At 45.2% G+C, this 18663-nt stretch overlaps 1 protein-coding gene across 2 annotated transcripts in view; it reads left to right on the forward strand.

Annotated features, from left to right (window-relative positions):
- Nucleotides 1-14748, forward strand: part of KIF3C (kinesin family member 3C) — a 33750-nt gene extending 19002 nt beyond the window's left edge. For both annotated transcript variants that reach the window (XM_020913859.2, XM_070450698.1), the window contains 6 exons: nt 309-431; nt 1502-1620; nt 2090-2206; nt 11587-11695; nt 11854-12026; nt 12259-14748. In XM_020913859.2, the coding sequence (XP_020769518.1) occupies nt 309-431; nt 1502-1620; nt 2090-2206; nt 11587-11695; nt 11854-12026; nt 12259-12355 (738 nt within the window). In that variant the 3' untranslated portion in view covers nt 12356-14748. The remainder of the gene's footprint in view (nt 1-308; nt 432-1501; nt 1621-2089; nt 2207-11586; nt 11696-11853; nt 12027-12258) is intronic.
- The last annotated feature ends 3915 nt before the right edge of the window (nt 14749-18663 follow it).

An 18663-nucleotide genomic window follows, 5' to 3' on the forward strand; every position in this document is an offset into this window, starting at 1 on the left:
CTGAAAAGCCAGTACCCGGGCATCAGTGGATGTGGTCGCCACCCCTGGAAGGCTCCAGCGGTTAGGGGCAGGGTCTCCTTCCATGTGGGCAGTGCCTGCAAAAGTGTGGCCCTGTGAGCTGAGAAGAAGGTTCACATAGGCCTCCACTAAGGATGGGATGGGAGCGATGGATGTGGGCTGTGAGACACTCTCTGTGCCCTCCTGGCTCCTGTGGCCACGACGGAGCCAGGTTCCATGACAGGCAGAGCTCCCTTGGGTCTTCCCAGTATGTGCTGCTCCTCTGAGCCCTGTCCCCTGCCCCGGCCTAGAAACGCCGTGAGCGGGAAATGCAGCAAGAGATGATGCTCCGGGACGAGGAGACCATGGAGCTACGGGGCACCTACACGTCCCTGCAGCAGGAGGTGGAGGTCAAAACCAAGAAACTCAAGAAGGTATGTTGCCACAGCAGGACCCCGGGTCGGGGTGTGAGGGCCTGGCAGTCACCTGCCCAAAGGCGGTGTACTTTAGCGACCCCTCCACACTTTGCTTGAACCTCTGACCCCTTGAGTTACGTTGCCTGGGTGCTGGGGTGAGGAGCCAGGGGATGCAGGGGTCTGGGTGGAATAGAACCTTTTCTCTTGCTTCAGGAGGGGCTTGAGAGGCTGGGAACGCCTTCTCTTCTGCTCTGCAGGGTTGCCCCCCTCGTGCTCCCGGGTCACTTCCCCCTTTACTGTGGTGCCACCATTGAGTCACCGTTTGGATAGTCAGGCACTGAGCAGGCCAGGGGAGTGGAGACTTGAGCCTGGGAGAGCTCAGAGAGGAAGCACAAGGCCCTCCAGAGATGAGAGTATCAGCCACCAGGACCCTGTGAGGTCCATGGCCAGGGAATGGCATGTGCATGAGCTGAGGGCCTAGGGCAGGAAGCCGCAGATTCCAGCTGGATTCTGGAAGAGCCTGGAAAGCCCTTAGTTTGCTGAGGTGGCTGCGCCAGAGCAGGCCCTGCGGAGGCCCAGCTCCAGCGGCAGTTTCCAGTTTCCACACCTCATGGTGTGGTAGGAGTGGGACGGACAGGGGCATCAGGACTGCCCTCCCCACACCCCTCCTTTTGAGAGCCACTGGAGAGGCTGGAGTGGGATGGGCCACCTTCCACCTGGCTGAGGCTCTCCTGAGCCCTGGACCAGTGGTCCTGATACTCGGGTCCTGAATCAGGCTCTTCTTCACCTTGTGTGACCTTGAGCAAACCTGTGCCTGAATTTCCTCGTCTGTAAAAAGAGGATGTTGGACCAGAAGGCTCCCCGGGTCCCATCAAACTTGAGCATTGCACGATGTGGACAGCAGCTGCGAGTGAGCAGGCTGACAGGTCACAGCGTAGGAGGGCTGGGCAGCCCTTGGAATAACCCGATCCGGTGGATGGAGGGACATTCACACGGGGACCCTGGCCTCATCCTGGACTGAGCTGGGGGAGTCGAGCCTCGTTGGGTGCCACTCCGTACCGCCTCTGAGCTGCACTTTCCCTCGCCAGCTCTACGCCAAGCTGCAGGCGGTGAAGGCGGAGATCCAGGACCAGCATGATGAGTACATCCGCGTGCGGCAGGACCTGGAGGAGGCGCAGAATGAGCAGACGCGGGAACTCAAGCTCAAGTAGGCCCCTTCTCTTCCCAGCTGGGCCGCACAGCCATCCCAGGCTCCGGGCCTCCCCCTGCCAGGCTCCTGTCTGTGCCCAAGGCTTCAGTTCTGACTCCTCACCCATGTCCATGACCCATAGGGATGGAAGGTGTCTGAGGGGTGGGGGAGGGACCCATTGGAGTATCTTCTACCTCCTGTTTTCTCCTTCCTGTCCTCTGCCTGCATTAGATGAACCTTGTAAAGGGCATGTTGGGTGTTGGCCAGAGGTAACTCCTAAGGCCTTGAGTCTATAGTCTTTGCATGAGAAACTGTGATTTCCAGGCTCTATTGTTTCTCTAGGGACCCCCTCCCCCCGACTTTTTGTTTTTTCCATTTTCTCTGTTTCCTCTGCCTGTTTGTGTCTTGCTGCTCCTCTTGCAACCTTCACCTACACTGTGTGGTCTCACTCCCCAAACCCCCATCTCTACCTCATTCCTGCTCCCAGGTACCTGATCATCGAGAACTTCATCCCCCCAGAGGAGAAGAACAAGATCATGAACCGGCTTTTCCTAGACTGCGAGGAGGAGCAGTGGAAGTTCCAGCCCCTTGTTCCCAGTGGAGCGTGAGTCTCATCCCGCTGTCTGGGCCTAGGGACTCTGAAGCTCACCCCTGGTTGGGGGTTGCCAGGCGCTTGGGGGAGATGGAGGATGGGTTTTTTCAGGACCAAATACAGGGATCTCTGTAAAGGAAGGAACATCAAATACAGTGTCTCGTTGGTCCGGAAAATACTAGCTGGCCAACGTTTGGCCAGCCTGGTGAATATTCGTTTGTCAGATGCCCAAAACAGCATCAATATATAATATTGCCAAGCACTTACTGTGTGTTGGACACTGTGGGAGACTGTGCAGACAGAAGGTCAATAAGACACAGTCAGAGCTGACAGTCAAGTGGGGAATACAGAAAAGGAGTCAGATCAAGAAATGATAGACAGGTGAGGTCTTTGTAGCCTTACTCAGCTGGGTGATTCAGCATTTCCACCTGTTTCCACATCCTAGCTGTTAGTTTGCATCCATTGGCTGGGTGTGCAGCTCCCTCTGCTGGTGGCCCTGAAGAACAAGCCTGGGCAGGCACATCCAGCTGAACCACTGTCCCTTTGTTGAAAATCTGTGTACAGGGGTGCTCCAGAGGCTGGACACCAGTGCACTTCCCTGGCAATTCTTTATCCTAGGAATATTAATACCAAGTTAGGGCAAGAGTCTCCCCAAAGCTGGAGTGGGAAGCTAATTTTAGAAATCCGTAACTCCTCACTGGAGCATCAGATTGCCTACTTGATTTGCCTACTTTCTGAAGAGCTGATCCTGCCCAAAGATACTGCAATCAGTATCTTTGCTTACTGTTGAATTATCGCATCTCCTAGCCTAGTAAGGCAAAGAGAAAGATTCAGTGTTTTCTTTGTCATTGGGAAGCCTAAAAATTTGGCTCATTCCTCAAAAGCTGCTTGTTTTAGCTTATTCTGCAATGTTTTCATTTCCATGACTCTTTGGGAAGAACCAATCTTGACATACATACCCTCTGTGTAAGTTTGTAAGCAGCCAGTTCATGAGTAAAGGACTTTTCAATGGTGTCAGTTTGGATTTTTTTTGTTTTGTCAGTTTGGATTTAAAATCTACCTTTCCAATCTAAGTGGAGACCTGTAGTAGTATATCATTTATTGCAGACGTTCTCCACCCTGGCTGCATCTAGAATCACCTCTGAGCTGGGCTCCAGAGAATCTGATTTGAGGGGTCTTGTGGGTGGATCCCCGGACTTTTTTTTAAAAAAATTGTTTTTTCAAAGCCTCCAGCTGATTCTACTGGGAGGCTAGGTTCAGAAGCTACTGTTCCATTGCCATCTACTGGAAGAAGCTGGTGAGGCTTCTGCTTTGTAAGGTTATTTTGTGCTTACAAGGTTCTTGAGCTGAAAGTTTGTAGGTAGAGGAATTTCTTTATATTAGACAGAGGTGGATGAGGGAAGCTCTGAGAAGGCATTTTTAAATTTTTTTTTTTGCTTTACTGGCTAACTTTATTTTAAAAAAATTTTATTGGGGTATAGTTTATTTATATTTGGATTTTTAATTTTGAAAACCAAGAATAATACAGAGAATTCCTGTGTGCCTTTCACCAAAACTCCCCAGTTGTTAGCATCTTGCCACATCTTGCTTGATTAATCCCTTGCCCCCAACAATTTGAGATTAAGTTGCAGACAGTCAACCCTTTACCAGTATTTCCTAAGTTGAATGAGGACATTCTCTTACATAACCACAGTACAGTGATCAGATTCAGGAAATTCTGTATTGACACCAGACGAATACACAACAAGCAATATTCAATTTTAGCCAGTTAGCTCAATAATATCCATTAAGGCAATTCTTCCCCACCTGCACCAGGCCACCTGTGATGGTGCATTGCATTTAATCATCATGCCTCTTCCTTTAATCTGGAACTGAAAAGGGATCTTGATTTGAGTTTTGAAAATTTCATGCTTCAGAGGAGTTTATTCGTTTCTCAAAACATTGGCCCTGCAATTTTTACTTGACTGCCTAAGCACACAATCCAGACTTCAAAGCATGGTGGTACTTTGCCTGCAGCTAAAATACACTTTCTGCTTAATGTTTATGAATTTCCATTCTTTATTTTTTTTAAGTTTACTTTCTTCCTTTTACTCAAATAACTAAAAATTTTTAAAACTTTTAAAATAACTTTTTTTTTGCAAAAATAAAATGGTTTGCATACACTGAAAAACCATACACAGACAAAAAAATTAAAACAGCTGTCTTAAAATAGGACATGTTAAACAATTTTTAGAGTAGATACAAGTAACAGCTTATAAAATAGAAGTCCTCCAGTTGGTATCTTTGCTTACTGTTGAATTATTCCCTGTCCTGCCTAGTAAGGCAAAGAGAGAAAGATTCAGTGTTTTCTTTGTCCTTGGGAAGCCTAAAAATTTGGCTCATTCCTCAAAAGCTGCTTGCTTTAGCTTACTCTGTAGTGTTTTCATTTCCATAACTTTTTGGGAAGAACAACCTCGACATACATACCCTGTTGTATGTATGTCTGCATACAGTTGTTCACCAGCCCGCATTTGTATGTCTCCATTAGCAGCTTTCTGATTGGATCCCAAATGGACTGTGTTCCCATAAAATTTTATAGTAAAATTGTAAACATATAAATACTTTCACAAGCTTTTTCAAAGTTATGGATAAGTATATTCACAACTTAACCATGCTATTTCATACAGAATCTGTATATACCTCTTTGGAAAGCAGAGTATATATTTTGTGTAGAAAATAATCTGGGTGAGGGTAAAAGGTATTAAGGCAATTGTGACATCCCAGTGTTCTCCACTGTACTTAAATACGGTTGATATAAACAGGTATTATAGATTTCTTTAAGAAAAAAATTCCAATAAGTAAATTACTTCAAAAAGACATTAATAAATACCAGGTAGTCAACTACATGCTATTCTGAATTACTGCTCCAAATTATTTTCTTTTTTAATGTCACCTGTCCATTGTCTGGTAACTGCAATAAATAATATTTATGTCAGAACTTTAAAAAAACCACAGAAATACAACAGAGAAGTATTAACAGTTCTAGGAAGATTTTTATGAAAGCAATTTTTTTCCGCAGCAGTTGGTGGTTAAAATAAAGTAAAAACACTTTGCTCCTAATTGGAATTCCCGAGTGAGATAATGACTCAGCACAGAGAGCCTCAGGGTTAGCATGCTGGTGTCAGAGTCACTGGCCTGGGTCTGTACCCCAAGCCCCTCCTTTCACAGCCAGAGGGGGAGGGCCTTGGATGCAGCTTCCCCCATTTCGGGGAGCTCTGGGGCCTGAGACTGTAGAACAAGCTGCCTCTCTGGGAGGACTGGGTCCCACTGTTTGCAATATAACTTGATCGGGGCTGAAAACCTCTTCTGTCCCAAAACATATTTAACTAATGAAGGCATTGTCTCCTTTGCTCAATTCACCTGTGGATTATTCTGCTTCACTTTGGCCTGTGGTGGTCTGCGGATGAGACACTGAAGGCTGCTCAAAATGAGAGGACAAAAGCATTGTTGGAAAGAAATTATCTAAAGTCATGCTGTCCCTCTAGAAAGCTTTGCTAGAAAAAACATTTGCTCTTTTCTAGTTGCAGGCATTTACCCCCACACTCTAACCCGCGCTTCTTTCTAAAACAAGGAGTTATTGTCGGGGAGCTCTTGAAACACACTCATGTCAACTTATTTTGGAAGTCTGTCCCGTGTTCTTTTTTCTCCACTGTCTCTCTCTGATACAAGGTAACTTCAGGTGAGGTCTGTTCCATAATCACAAATAATTTTGGTTAAAGTTACTTTGGGAAAAAAATCTTCGCAGCCACCTTCAACCATCACAGTTTTACAAGTAGGACCTTTTATGTTTGGCTTCTCATAATAGACTTTATTTTTAATTGTATTTATACACAACTGTCTTCTAAGGGTTGTATATTTGGCAGTTATATTTGGCAGCTATAGCCCATGGTTTGCAGTTCAAAAATTCTATTTGTAACGTTAGTCCTTTGCTCTTTGCATTCCTGGCCACTCTAGATTCTTTTCAGAGCATCATGGTGCAGTAGAAAGAGACTGGATTTGGGATGTAGAACATTCAGAATTCTGGTCCCTGCTCTGCCTTGAGAGGGTTTTTTAACTTCTCTGAACCCAAGTTTCTTCACCTGCAAAGTCGGGATAATGTAACAAAAATCCCTGCAGGACTGTCAAGATTGAAATGAAATAATGCGCATGTGTCTGTGTGTTGGGGAGGTGGGGGGATGTTCTAGGCCACTACTTCGCACAGAGGAGATGGTCCATAAATGGTTGCTGTCATACCAATAAGCCAACATGATGATTTTGGGGACTTCAGAGAAACCAATTTGTCATCATCCCTTACAAGTGCCATAGAAGGACAGTTTGATTTGTTGCTTTTGTTTTAGATTTTGATTTTAAAATCGGGCTGCCTCCAAGTTTAGAGAGAGCATTCCTTGCTCTAAACAGAATAAGGATAGAAGGTTAAGCTGGTTTAGATACAGAGGCAAAGTTTACCTCAGTCAAAATGTTCTCAGCTCTGGGTTGAGTCCCTAGATTTGTTCCCAGGCCTGTGAAGACTGAAAAAGAATCTGAAACAAGGAGAAGTTTTTGCCTTCCCAGGCAGGCGGTGAGCCATACGGAGGAGCCGTGGGAAGGGGGCGGGGGGAGTTCAGATGTGCCAAGGGATGCTGCAAGGTGGACTGCTGACCCATAGGGACGGGGGGACCTGATCGATCATGGAGAAAAGTCAGATTTGCTGTGGTGGGTGCTTGTAAAGGATGTGGAAAAAGAAAACACACCCTATGATGTTGCCTGCTGGTTTTCAGAACAGAAGAAAGGTATGGTGAGCAGACAGCTGGCAATGAGATTGGGATCAGCCTCTGAGATGGGACTGATTTTTTAATATTAAGGGGAGAATACATATAATCTTGTGATAGAAGCTGTGTGGAGAAAGGGTCCTAAGAGAACTCTGAGGATCTACTAAGCACAGGAAAACTGCTGTGGCTTTCTTTAGGGAGGGGTGGATACTCCAGAGCCAGGCCTCCATTCTGGGCTGTCAGCCACAACCTGCTTACTACACAGGGATCAATCATGGAAAGTAGGCCTGGGGCAGAGAGAGAGGAGATGGGAAGTTTGGTGTCCCAATTACAGACTCCCCTCCCCCACCCCCTTCTTCCCTCCTGCCACCCAGAATAGCCCTGGCATCTTTAGTGGGTCAGGCTGCCAATTCACACTGATCCACGGCTCTGCTCGTCCAGCCCTGTTCACTTGTCCTGTTCCCAGAGCCTGCAGCCTTCAAGGCACGCTGAGGCCCAGACAGTTCTGTGTGTGCTCCTGAAAGACAGTGTGGCATCCTAAAAGGAGTATTTGGGAAGGTTCAGTTTCCAGTCTCTTCCTAGTTGTATGACCTTGGGCGCACAAGGCATTTCACTTTTCTGAGCCTCAGTCTCCTCGTCTGAGCCGTCTGAACCTCAGGAGGTTGTTGTAAAGTTTGAATGAGATGCAGAGATACACCTTATAAATGATAAGCTATTCCTCAGGAGGTTGTTGTAAAGTTTGAATGAGATGCAGAGATACACCTTATAAATGATAAGCTATTATTTTACTGATTTTTCTGCTCCTCTCTGCCAAAAGCCGCCTCCCCACCTCTTAGAGGGTCCACAGCAGCAGAGCAAGCTGGGGCTTCTACAGCTTCCTCCTTCCTTCCTTTTCATCTATGAAGAGGGGTTGGTGGGAACCCCAAGTGGAGCCCAGCATTCTTTTGTATAAAACCTGAGACTACTTATTGTGGCAGAAGGCTGGCCTTGTTCTGTCAGGTCCTGCACGGCTTGTTCTAGTCAAGGACAGAATGTCCTATCTCTGAGTTACTCAGCCTGTTTCTTGTCTTCTGTCTGCCTTTTGGCTTTTTTCATTGCTTGTTTGTATCCCTGTTTGAAATTAGCAAGTGGAGCTGAGAATAAATAATCATCACAGCTGCCGTGTGTTGAACGCTTGCAGTGTACTGTGCTCCGTGCTTCTCTTGTTAATCTCAGCAGTTCTGCAGGATGGTGATGAGATATATGAAGCTCAGAGATAATAAGCTGCTTCCCAAGGTAACAAAGCCTAAGGGGCAGAGCCAACATTCAAACTTGGATCTGCCTGACTCTAAACCCTGTTAATTTTTTAGTGGAAATAAATGTTGTTTTCTTTCCTATTTTTATTTGTTTTGAATAATCAAATACCTCATACTCATTAAGTTGCTGAGAGTAAAAAGTCTAACATACTATGTGTTGGCCAGAATATAAAGCAATGGGAACTTTCTCATAGGTATGTAGCCACTTTGGCAATATTTAGTAAAACTGAAGATGCACGTTGGAACCATTCCATTCCTTGATATATACCCCAAAGAAACTGTTGAATATATACTTAAAGATACCTATACATACAGAAATCTTTACAATAGCACTGTGTTAAATAGAAAGGGAGAGAGAAAAAGGAATTGACCTAGATGTCCATCAACAAGAGAATATATAAAAAACATAAAATGCTATATTAAAACCTTAAGACAATCAATATAATTAAACTGTAATCATCTAATCTAGAGCAGCATGGATAAATATTAAACACATTTTTGGGCACACAAAAAATGTATCTGTACTATACAGTACAAAATTTAGAAATAGGCATATAATACTATATATTGTTTATGAACATATACATATATAAATAAATATTAAAACATGCCTGACATTAATAATCACCAAACTCAAGAGAGGGTTTAATTCTGGAGAAGGAAAGTCTTTTTTTTTTTTTTGAAGGAAAGTCTTAAAAACTGTGCCTACATTTTACTTCTCAAAAAAGATTTGGTGTTAAGTATAACAAAATGTTAAAATTTAGCAAAACTGAATGGTATGTAAACAGATATATATTATTTTCTGTGGTTTTCTGAGTATTTGAAATAACTTATTAGATATTAACTTATACACATACATTTTAAAAATTGTAAAACCATCCAAAGATAATTACTATTAACATTTCATTGAATATCCAAACTTCTTTCTAAGCATCCACACATGTATACACACTTCTTTAAGATCGAAACAAATTTCATCTTTTTATTTGCTTTTTTACTTAATATGTTGTAGAAATCTTTTCATGGTTACATAAAGCCAAAAACAATGTAACTGCATAATATTCCTTCACATGACTGAATAATAATTTAACTTGTCCATTCTGGTGCATATTTTGTTTCTAATTGTTTGCACTTGTAAATAATATTGCAGCAAACATCCCAAATTTTTGTCCCCATCTCTGATTATTTCCTTAGGGAAATTCCTAGGAATGGGAATTTGGGTCAAAGAATATGCATGTTTTAAAAGTCAAGCCTGAGTTTTGTTTGTTTTATAAGTAATAGCTTTATTGAGATATAACCCATACATAAAGTTTACCATTTTAAAGTATATCATTCAGTGGATTTTAGTATATTCACAGTTATATAACAACACCATTGTCTAATTCCAGAACATTTTCATCACTCTGAAAAGAAACCTCAAAACCATTAGCTCCCCAGTGTCCCCATCCCTAGAAAACCACCAGTCTGTCCACTTTCTGTCTCTATGGACTTGCCTATTCCAGATAGTTCATATAAATGGAATCATACAACATGTGGTCTTTTATATCTACTGTTTTTCACTTGGCAAAATGTTTTTAAGGTTCTTCTACGTTGTAGCATGCATCAGTCCTTCATTCCTTTTTGTTGCTGAATAATATGCCATTCTATGATATTCCACATTTTGTTTATTTTTCATAAATAGTCATTTGGGTTATTTCTACTTTTTGGCTGTTATGAATAATTCTTCTTGGAACTTTCATGTACAAGTTTTTGTAGGGCATATGTCTTCAGTTTTCTTGACTATGTACCTCTAGTAATGGAAGCACCAGGTCATATGGTAACTCTATGTTTAACTTTTTGAAGAATTGCTGTACTGTTTGCAAAGAGGCTGCATCATTTTATTTTCCCACCAACAATGCCTGGAGGGTCCAATTTCTCTGTATCTTCACCAACGTGTTATTATCTGTCTTCCAGGATTATAGTTAACTTAGTAACCAATGAGATATCATGAAGTGGTATCTCACTGTGTGTTTGGTTTGCATTTTCATAATAACTAATAGTGTTGAGCATCTTTTCATGTGCTTATTGGCCATTATATATTTTCCTTGAAGAAATGGCTATCCAAATCCTTTGTTCACTTTTAAAGTGGATTATTTGTCTTTTTATTGTTGATTTATAAGAGTTATTTTTAGATTCTAAATACAACTCATGTATCGCATGGATGATTTGCAGATAATTTCTCCCATTTTATTAGGTCATGAAGATTTGCTCCTTTGTTTTACCTAAGAGTCTTATAGGTTTAGCACTTACACTGAAGTCTATGATTAATTTTTAAGTTAGTTTTTTATATATAGTACAAGGGAAGAATCCAACTTCATTTTTTTTGTGTGTGGCTATCCAACTGTACCTGTGCCATTTGCTGAAGAGACTGTTCATGCTCCATTGAGTAGTCTTGGTACCCTTATAGAGAATCAGTTGCTTGTAATAAATATAAGGGTTTATTTTTAGATTCTTAATTCTGTTCCATTGATCCTTATGTCTTTCCTTATGCCAGTATCACACAGCCTTGATTACTGTAACTTTGTAATAAATTTTTAATTTTTTTATTGATGTATAGTTGAATTACAATGTTGTAATAAGTTCTGAGGGGTTTACCTTATAGCTCAGTTGGTAAAGAATCTGCCTGCAATGCAGGAGACCTGGGTTCGATCCCTGCGTCAGGAAGATCTCCTGGAGAAGGAAATGACAGCCCACTCCAGTATTCTTGCCTGGAGAATCCCATGGACAGAGGAACCTGGCAGGCTACAGTCCATGGGGTTGCAAAAGAGTTGGACACAACTTAGCGATTAAACTACTACCAATAAGTTTTGAAACTGGAAAAATGTGATTCTTCTCCCTTTGTTCTTTTTCAAGATTGTTTTGGCTATTTTGGAACTCTTGCATTTCACACTTGAGTTTCTAATCATTTTATTGTGTTAAAACCTATGAAAGAAAATGAAAAGCAGGACCACTAATTAATGGTTTTGTGTAGTATGTGAAGTCAGTCTGTGAGTCTGACAGCTAAAATAAGATTGGATTGCCTTTCTTCATTCCAGTCTTCAGTCAGACCTTTTCACTGTGGAAAAAAATTGAAGCAACAAGAGTGATGAATGTGTTTTTGTGTTATTACTCTCTTGAGTCATCAGATGGTATTACAGCAAAGAGAAGCAAATTCCAGAACTGGCAGTCTGTGCGGCCTCCTGACTACCTGAATGATATGTAATCCTTCATGATATCACTCTCCCTTTGTGTTCAGAGGAAACTCATTTAAAATATAGCCTCTTCCCTACAGCAATAGCAGCCAAATGAAGAAGCGGCCAACGTCTGCAGTGGGCTACAAGAGGCCGATCAGCCAGTATGCTCGGGTTGCCATGGCAATGGGGTCCCACCCCAGGTACAGGGTAAGCAGCTGGGAAATAGAAAGGGTGGGTGGATGCTTGCAACCTCTGCTTCCTCTACCTGCCTCGTTACCCTTGCTACTCCCATTATCTCCCCGAGTGCCAGAAGATGCTGGCCATCAGGACTAGTGCTCACCTCTGGCTTGATATTCCCACCACAGGCTGAGAACATCATGTTTCTGGAGTTGGATGTGTCCCCGCCAGCGGTCTTTGAGATGGAATTCTCTCATGACCAAGACCAAGACCCCCGTGCACTACACATGGAGAGGCTCATGCGGTTGGACAGCTTTCTGGAAAGACCTTCAACATCTAAAGTCCGGAAGTCCAGATCCTGGTCAGTACCATCACGGTCAGAGTGAGCAATGGATTTAGTGCGGAAACCACAATGCGGGGGGCTGGTGGACGTTGAGGAGGGTTGTGGTTGTACCCAAAGGGCTTGAAGGGAGACTGATAATTGGGGCTGCGGGGGCTGAGTTCCTACAGCGACAGGATGAGGCAAAGAAAAGTTCTCACTTCTTTCTGTTTCCTGCACCCCCAACCCCCCAACCTCATCCGCACCCCTGCAGGTGCCAGAGTCCTCAGCGGCCTCCACCTCCCACCGCACACGCCTCGCTGGCCGCCTCTGCTGCTCTGCGTCCCACGACAGTGCTTGACCACGAGTGACAACCTTCCGTCGGGCTTGCCCCGTCCCCCCCATCCCCCCCGCCCGGACCCCCAGGGACAGGGTGGCCAACCCTGGCTCATCTCGCTGCCGCTCGGTGTGCGTGCGTGCGTGTGCGTGTGTGGGCGCATGTGCGAGTGCGTATGTTGGTGGGGGACCCCGGCAGGCGTGCCTCTGCTGGCTCTTGGCCTCCTTTATTTAATTAATGTTATTTATTCGTGGAACTCGGTTCGTGTGGGAAAGGAGCCCTCGCCTGACCCTGCCGTGCTCACCGCCCAGCCTCCTCCTCCTCTTGACTTTAGACCCCGCTGCGCCAGTCAGACCTCACTCTCCTTCTAGTCAGTTGCGCCCAGAAGGGAAGACGCAGGTGCCTGTGTGTATTTTTTTCTACCTGGCTTGTCCCGGAATCTCCCATCTCCTCCTGTGCTGCCGGTGAGCAGCTGCTAAGCGCTTTCTGGGACTACAGAAATACAAGATGTGTGCTGAAGACAGGAGATATCCATCCTGCTGATGGTGAGCGTGTGCTCCCAGCGGAGGGAGAGCCCCACTCTCTGCTTTCCGGGCTTCAAACAGTCTCTTTCCTCTTCTCGGGCTCCTGACCAAGGACTCCAGTGACCCCATCCGCACAGCCCATGCTTTTCAGCTTTGGCAAGAACTCATGGCTTCCCGAACTGCTTCCTGCCCACCTTACCCACTCGGGGAAGGGAACTGTGAACCGACCAGTCGCTGCCTCCTCGGGACCTCCGGGACATGGGACAGTAATGGAGACAGTGTGGACAGTCATCAAGGGACGTCCATTTGTTTCCATTCCCTCTGAGAAGTCACTTTGGCCGACAAGGAATCAGGCCAACTCTCCATCTTTGAGATGCTACTTCTTCCAGCCCTCATCATTCCCTGCAGCTGCCTGTATCCCCGCTACTAGTGGGAGGATCAGTGTCCTCTCTCTGGCTAAACAAAGGTACCGGAATCTGATGCTTCTCCCCACTCATGGAGCACAGGAGATGGAGACACAGGCACAACCTGCCAACTCTGGCCATTACCCCTGTTCCTGAATCACATTTGTTGGGCACTGTTTTGTTGACAAGACTGACCCTTCAGCATTGTACAAATTGGTCCCTAAGGAAATCCTCTCACTTCCCTTTGTGACATCCCAAGATGCCTCTGGGTATCTCGGGTGAATTTCTACCAAAAAGAAAGATTAATTTTCATTGACTTACCTTTTAAGTGTATATTTTGGTGGAAGAGTGAAGAGGTAGTCATGAATGAAAACACATACTTTGGGACTGCAAAACAACCTAATATGGAGTCTCCAGTCACTAGAATATGAGGAGTTTAGTCACTAGGGAAAGGCATGCAACTGACAGGGCTGCCTGAAATTTGGTGTGTGGGAGGTGGCGGTGGGGAGTGACTACTTGGTTATTCTCTTTCCAGCAGGAAATGAACCCTTCTTGCACACAGCTCAATTTCTGCCCTGAGGACCAAGCTGTGGTTTGGTTTACTTCAATGATGCTATAATTGCTGCTGTAACTATGACACCAGGTGGTTGGGCCATTCGTTTTCCACTGGCGCCTGTCCTTCAAGGAAACAACATTTTTCATCAGAGCCCAGAAGATGGTTTGAGACTCAGGATTCAGATCAAAGATTTGGCTGTGGCTAGGACAGGAGTGGTGTGTAGAAATTTTCCAGGTGGCCTGGGCACAGAGGGACCTCCAGGCCTGCGTTGGGCAGCCTCTCCCACTGACCTCTTTCTTGTTTGTGGATGAAGCCTCATGTGTTATCCTTATTCATCACTTGGACACATCGACTCTGCATTGTCTGCTCACTTGACCTTCACAGTCTTATAGCACAATGTACCCAACTTCCCCACCCCCAGTCGGAGGGCTGGGCCCGAGGTGTGGTCAGAGGAGGAGCTCCTGCCTGCAGTTTTGTGTATGTGTGTGTGTGTGCGCGTGTTTATGTGTGTGTGTGTTTACCTCCACAGGGGACACTTTACACTCCGTGTAAGATATGCTGGGAACAGGGCCACCGGGGTGGCTGGATCTCAGTCTCTCCGTCTCTCTTTCTCTTCTTTTCCTTTTGATGTATCCAACACTTGGTTGACAAAGTAAGGGCCTTGATTAGGACCAAATTTCCATGTCTGTTGCTATGGTCTTTATTTAGGACAGCGATTAACAATGCAGTGGCCTGTTCTTTTCACTCTATACAGTTGACAATACAGGACATATGTAATATATAAATATATATATAAAACATTACCCTCTGTCTCCTTGGCTTAGGATGAGATCTCTCTGTCAAGCTGAAATGCACCTGCAGCTCAATGCTGCCAGCAGCCTGCAGGCCCCAGCCCTGTTCAAATTAACACAGTCGATAATAAAGGAATGAGTATCGTTACAAAGCTGGTTGCCTGCCTTCTCTTCCCTTTGACTCTCTCTGCGTTTCTTCTTTATGGTCTCCCGTCTTTCTCTTCCTTGGTTTTTTCCAAGAGGGGTTCAAGAGTATTTGGAGCCCAGCGGGAGTGATCAGCACCTGGGAACACTGGCTACTTCATAACAGGGGCTCCATCTGAGCAGTGGGGCCAAAGGGGCAGGGCTTGGGCCCTAGGCTGAAGCCTGTGCCTGAGTTATGGCAGCAGCTGTTCGTGTTCTAGGCTAGCAGTCCCCTCCCAGTTAGTTTCGAGCTATGAGCAGATTTCAGAACTGCCTAGATGCTGTCCACATTAGCTGTCAGTATCATTTCACAGCTCTGCCCCTTCTGTTTCTCTATCAGCCAAGAGAGATGAAAACGGGCAATAGTGTGGGAAAAGCACATCCATATGCCTGGCACATGGTGGTACTGAATTAAAATAATGAAAAGCTAGCTTTCCCTTACCCTGTCTTCCCAGGGCCTCTTTTCCTCCCTCTGAGTTCATCTGCTGGCTCCCTGTAGTGTGGCAGTCTTACAGGAAATGAGAAGTAGTTGCTGCTAAAAAAATGTGAAGCCCGGGGATTTGCCTGGCAGTCTAGTGGTGGGGCCCAGGTTAGATCGCTGGTCAGGGAACTAAGATCCCACAGGCCCCGTGGCACAGCAAAATAACATAAAATGGTCACACTGATGGTTTCCTGGAGGGGCCTCCTTCCTTTGCACTGGGCTCCATCCCTGAGATCTAAGAGGGTTCCAGGGCTCTGCTGCTTTAGGAACTGGTCAGGTATTTTTAGGTATCAATAATTTGCTATCATGCTAAGTTGCTTCAGTAGTGTCTAACTCTTTGTGACCCTATGGACTGTATCCCCCCAAGCTCCTCTGTCCAAGGGGTATGGACTATAGCTTGCCAAGCTCATCTGTCCAAGGCATTCTCCAGGCAAGAATACTGGAGCGGGTTGCCATGCCCTCCTACAAAGGCTCTTCCTGACCCAGGGATCGAATCAGCGTCTCTTATGTCTCATGCATTGACAAGCAGATTCTTTACCACTAGTGCCACCTGGGAAGCCCAATCTTTATACACCTGTAGTTCTCCCAGGTAGGAGTTATTGTCCCTAGTTTACAGATGAGATATAGGGAAATTAACTAACTTGGCTAAAGATGTGGGCTTAGTGATAAGGCTGTGAAACCTGTAATTTTTGATTCTCACTAGCCCATCTGCACCTCGGAACTGATAGGCACCCTACATGTTCTACAAGTAGTGCAAGCCTGGGACAAAAGGGAAGAGTGCTGGGAATAAACCAAATTTCCAGACCCTTAGCCTTGAGATCCTATTTTAAAGCCACTCATTCCTCCTGTTAGCTGTGGGCTCACTTGAGTGGCTGAGCCAGAATTCCAATGAAACAGCCAGAGGGCAGAAGCTTACCCTTGGCTGGGGTCTCTTGTAGACAGCTTTGTTGATAAGGCAAGTGCCAGGTTTCTCTTCTTCCTCTGTGACTGGGCACCTGATCTCCACAGAGTCACTTCTTCTGTTTTCAGTTGCCTAAGGCTGAATATGTGTTAATTAGAACTTTGCCACTACTAAAGATTCACTTAAGCTGGCCTGAACAAAATAAGGACACTCAGAAACATGCTGTGGACCCCCAAGGGTAAGGACAGACTACGTTCTCAGGACCAACCTAGTACCAGGGACTCAGACCCCACAAGGACCCTCTTTATCTCACTGCACTTCTGTCTGTGTGAGGTTCATGATCTGTCCTCAGCTGCTCCAGACCGTGACTTAGAAAATACATCTGCCAACAGCTGTGTTTACATGACTCAGTCATTCGGAGAGACTTAGAAGTCCCAGTGCCAACTTGCTGGGAATGTGTCCAATTCAGTGGTTTGGGTCCGATGGATGGGAGCATGATATATGAATGTGACCTCCAAGAGTCCTACTTCTGTAACCACGCGTACGTACACGGGGTGATGATCGTAGAAATATATTCCTCAAAAATGTTGGCAGGGGTAGCAGTGGGGGTGGAGTGTGCTCCAGGCAGTCAACAAAACAGATGTTCACAACCAGTGTATCCATCACACAGAATGGCTTAAGAAAAATTTGCTCTGGGATCATCTTTTTCTTTTTTTCTCCTGGCCATTTTTCTTATAACCTGCACTAAAATTACCAACCTCAGAGGTTTTGCCTTATTATATCTAGGATAGATCTATGTGGTGGACACTGCAGTTTGCCTTTCCAATATTCATTCTTCCCTTCTTCTTTACTTATACAATAATTTTGTTCAAGGAGGGCAGTGCACCTAACTGAAAATACTCATATTCCCAGACTCTGTGCAGCGATGACACCCATAGGGCATGGTTTTGGCCAAGGAGATGTAAATGGAAGTCAGCTCGGGGTTTCTGGAAATGTTTTTGCTTTTCCTGAACACCCATTTTTCCTCTTCCTGCCTAGAATTCAAACACACCTCCTGAAGTACATTCTTCACTGAAAATGCTCATTTATTGAGCACCTGTTACCCTTGTATTCTAAGTTCTGTTCCAAGTGTTTGGTGTACAGCAGTGAACAGAGCAGGCCGAAGCCCCTGTCTTCATGGTGCTTAACTCTAAGATGGGGAGAAAGACAGAAACAAGAAAAACCTCTTGCAGGTTCAGATGACATTATGTGTGACCATGAAAAAGCAGAGAAAGGAGACGGGGAGCTCTAGGTACTGATGGTAGTGGTGATGGAGGTGGTGATGGTGGGTTGTAGTCATTCCCTTAGTAGTCACTTACTAAAAAGGTGACATTGGAGGAGAGTCTTGAAAGAAGTAAGGAAGTGGACTCCAGGAGAGAGAAAGCAAATGCAAACTTCGTAGATGAGAGTGTGTCAGACTTGTTCAAGGAGCAGTAGCCACATTGCAACCTCGAGGCAACAAGCATAACAAGTAAAGATTTTTTTTTTTTTTCCAAGCATAACAAGTAAAGATGTATGGAGTGGAAAGACCATGAGACCAAGTCCTTGGGTGGCGGGGGCCGGTGGGGTGGTGGGTGGGTTGTGCGGCTGCACCAGCCTGAGTCTGTCTACTTCTAGACATCTAATGGTGCCAGACAAAGCCCCAGAGGCTTAAGCCAGTGTTAGGGGGATTTGCCAGGGATCTGCTTGTGAGAAGAACACCTCCAAGTGATTTCAGTGAAAACTCACTCAAGTCCGAGAAAGGTGGCTGAAGCCATTTGTGAGTCTGAGTCATGCTCTAGAGGGGCTGCCCGTCAAGCACCAAGTCCACCTGCCTGCATAAACACCAGAACTGCCCTCCAGGGTGGTAAAGTCAGAGGGCATTCCAGAGCCCCTGTGCTCAACCACATGCCCCCTCTTCAAAACCGGGTGGAGTGAGGTGGTGAGGGGCTGCTACCTTGTTTGGGCTAGAAGACCAAAGTGATTATTTGTTAATATCCCAAACTCCCTTTTTGCAATAAAGAGAAGTACACCCAGAAAAGGAAAGTAATTTCCCAAAAGTCACATGAATGGTGTATGAGCTGGGCCTGGGGAGCATAAGGTCTTGTTTTCTAGACACATTATTTATGTTTTTTTGTGTTTTTAAAAAATAATTTAAAACTTGCAGAAAAGTTGTAAGAATCACACTGAGAACTCCGCTATACTCTTAGCAATGGCACCCCACTCCAGTACTCTTGCCTGGAAAATCCCATGGACGGAGGAGCCTGGTAGGCTGCAGTCCAAGGGGTAGTGAAGAGTCGGACACGACTGAGCGTCTTCACTTTCACTTTTCACTTTCATGCACTGGAGAAGGAAATGGCAACCCACTCCAGTGTTCTTGCCTGGAGAATCCCAGGGATGGGGGAGCCTCGAGGGCTGCCATCTATGGGGTCGCACAGAGTCAGACACAACTGAAGTGACTTAGCAGCAGCAGCAAACTCTTAG

The sequence above is a fragment of the Odocoileus virginianus genome, chromosome 2 (assembly GCF_023699985.2).
Source record: "Odocoileus virginianus isolate 20LAN1187 ecotype Illinois chromosome 2, Ovbor_1.2, whole genome shotgun sequence".
Taxonomy (NCBI): Eukaryota; Metazoa; Chordata; class Mammalia; order Artiodactyla; family Cervidae; genus Odocoileus; species Odocoileus virginianus.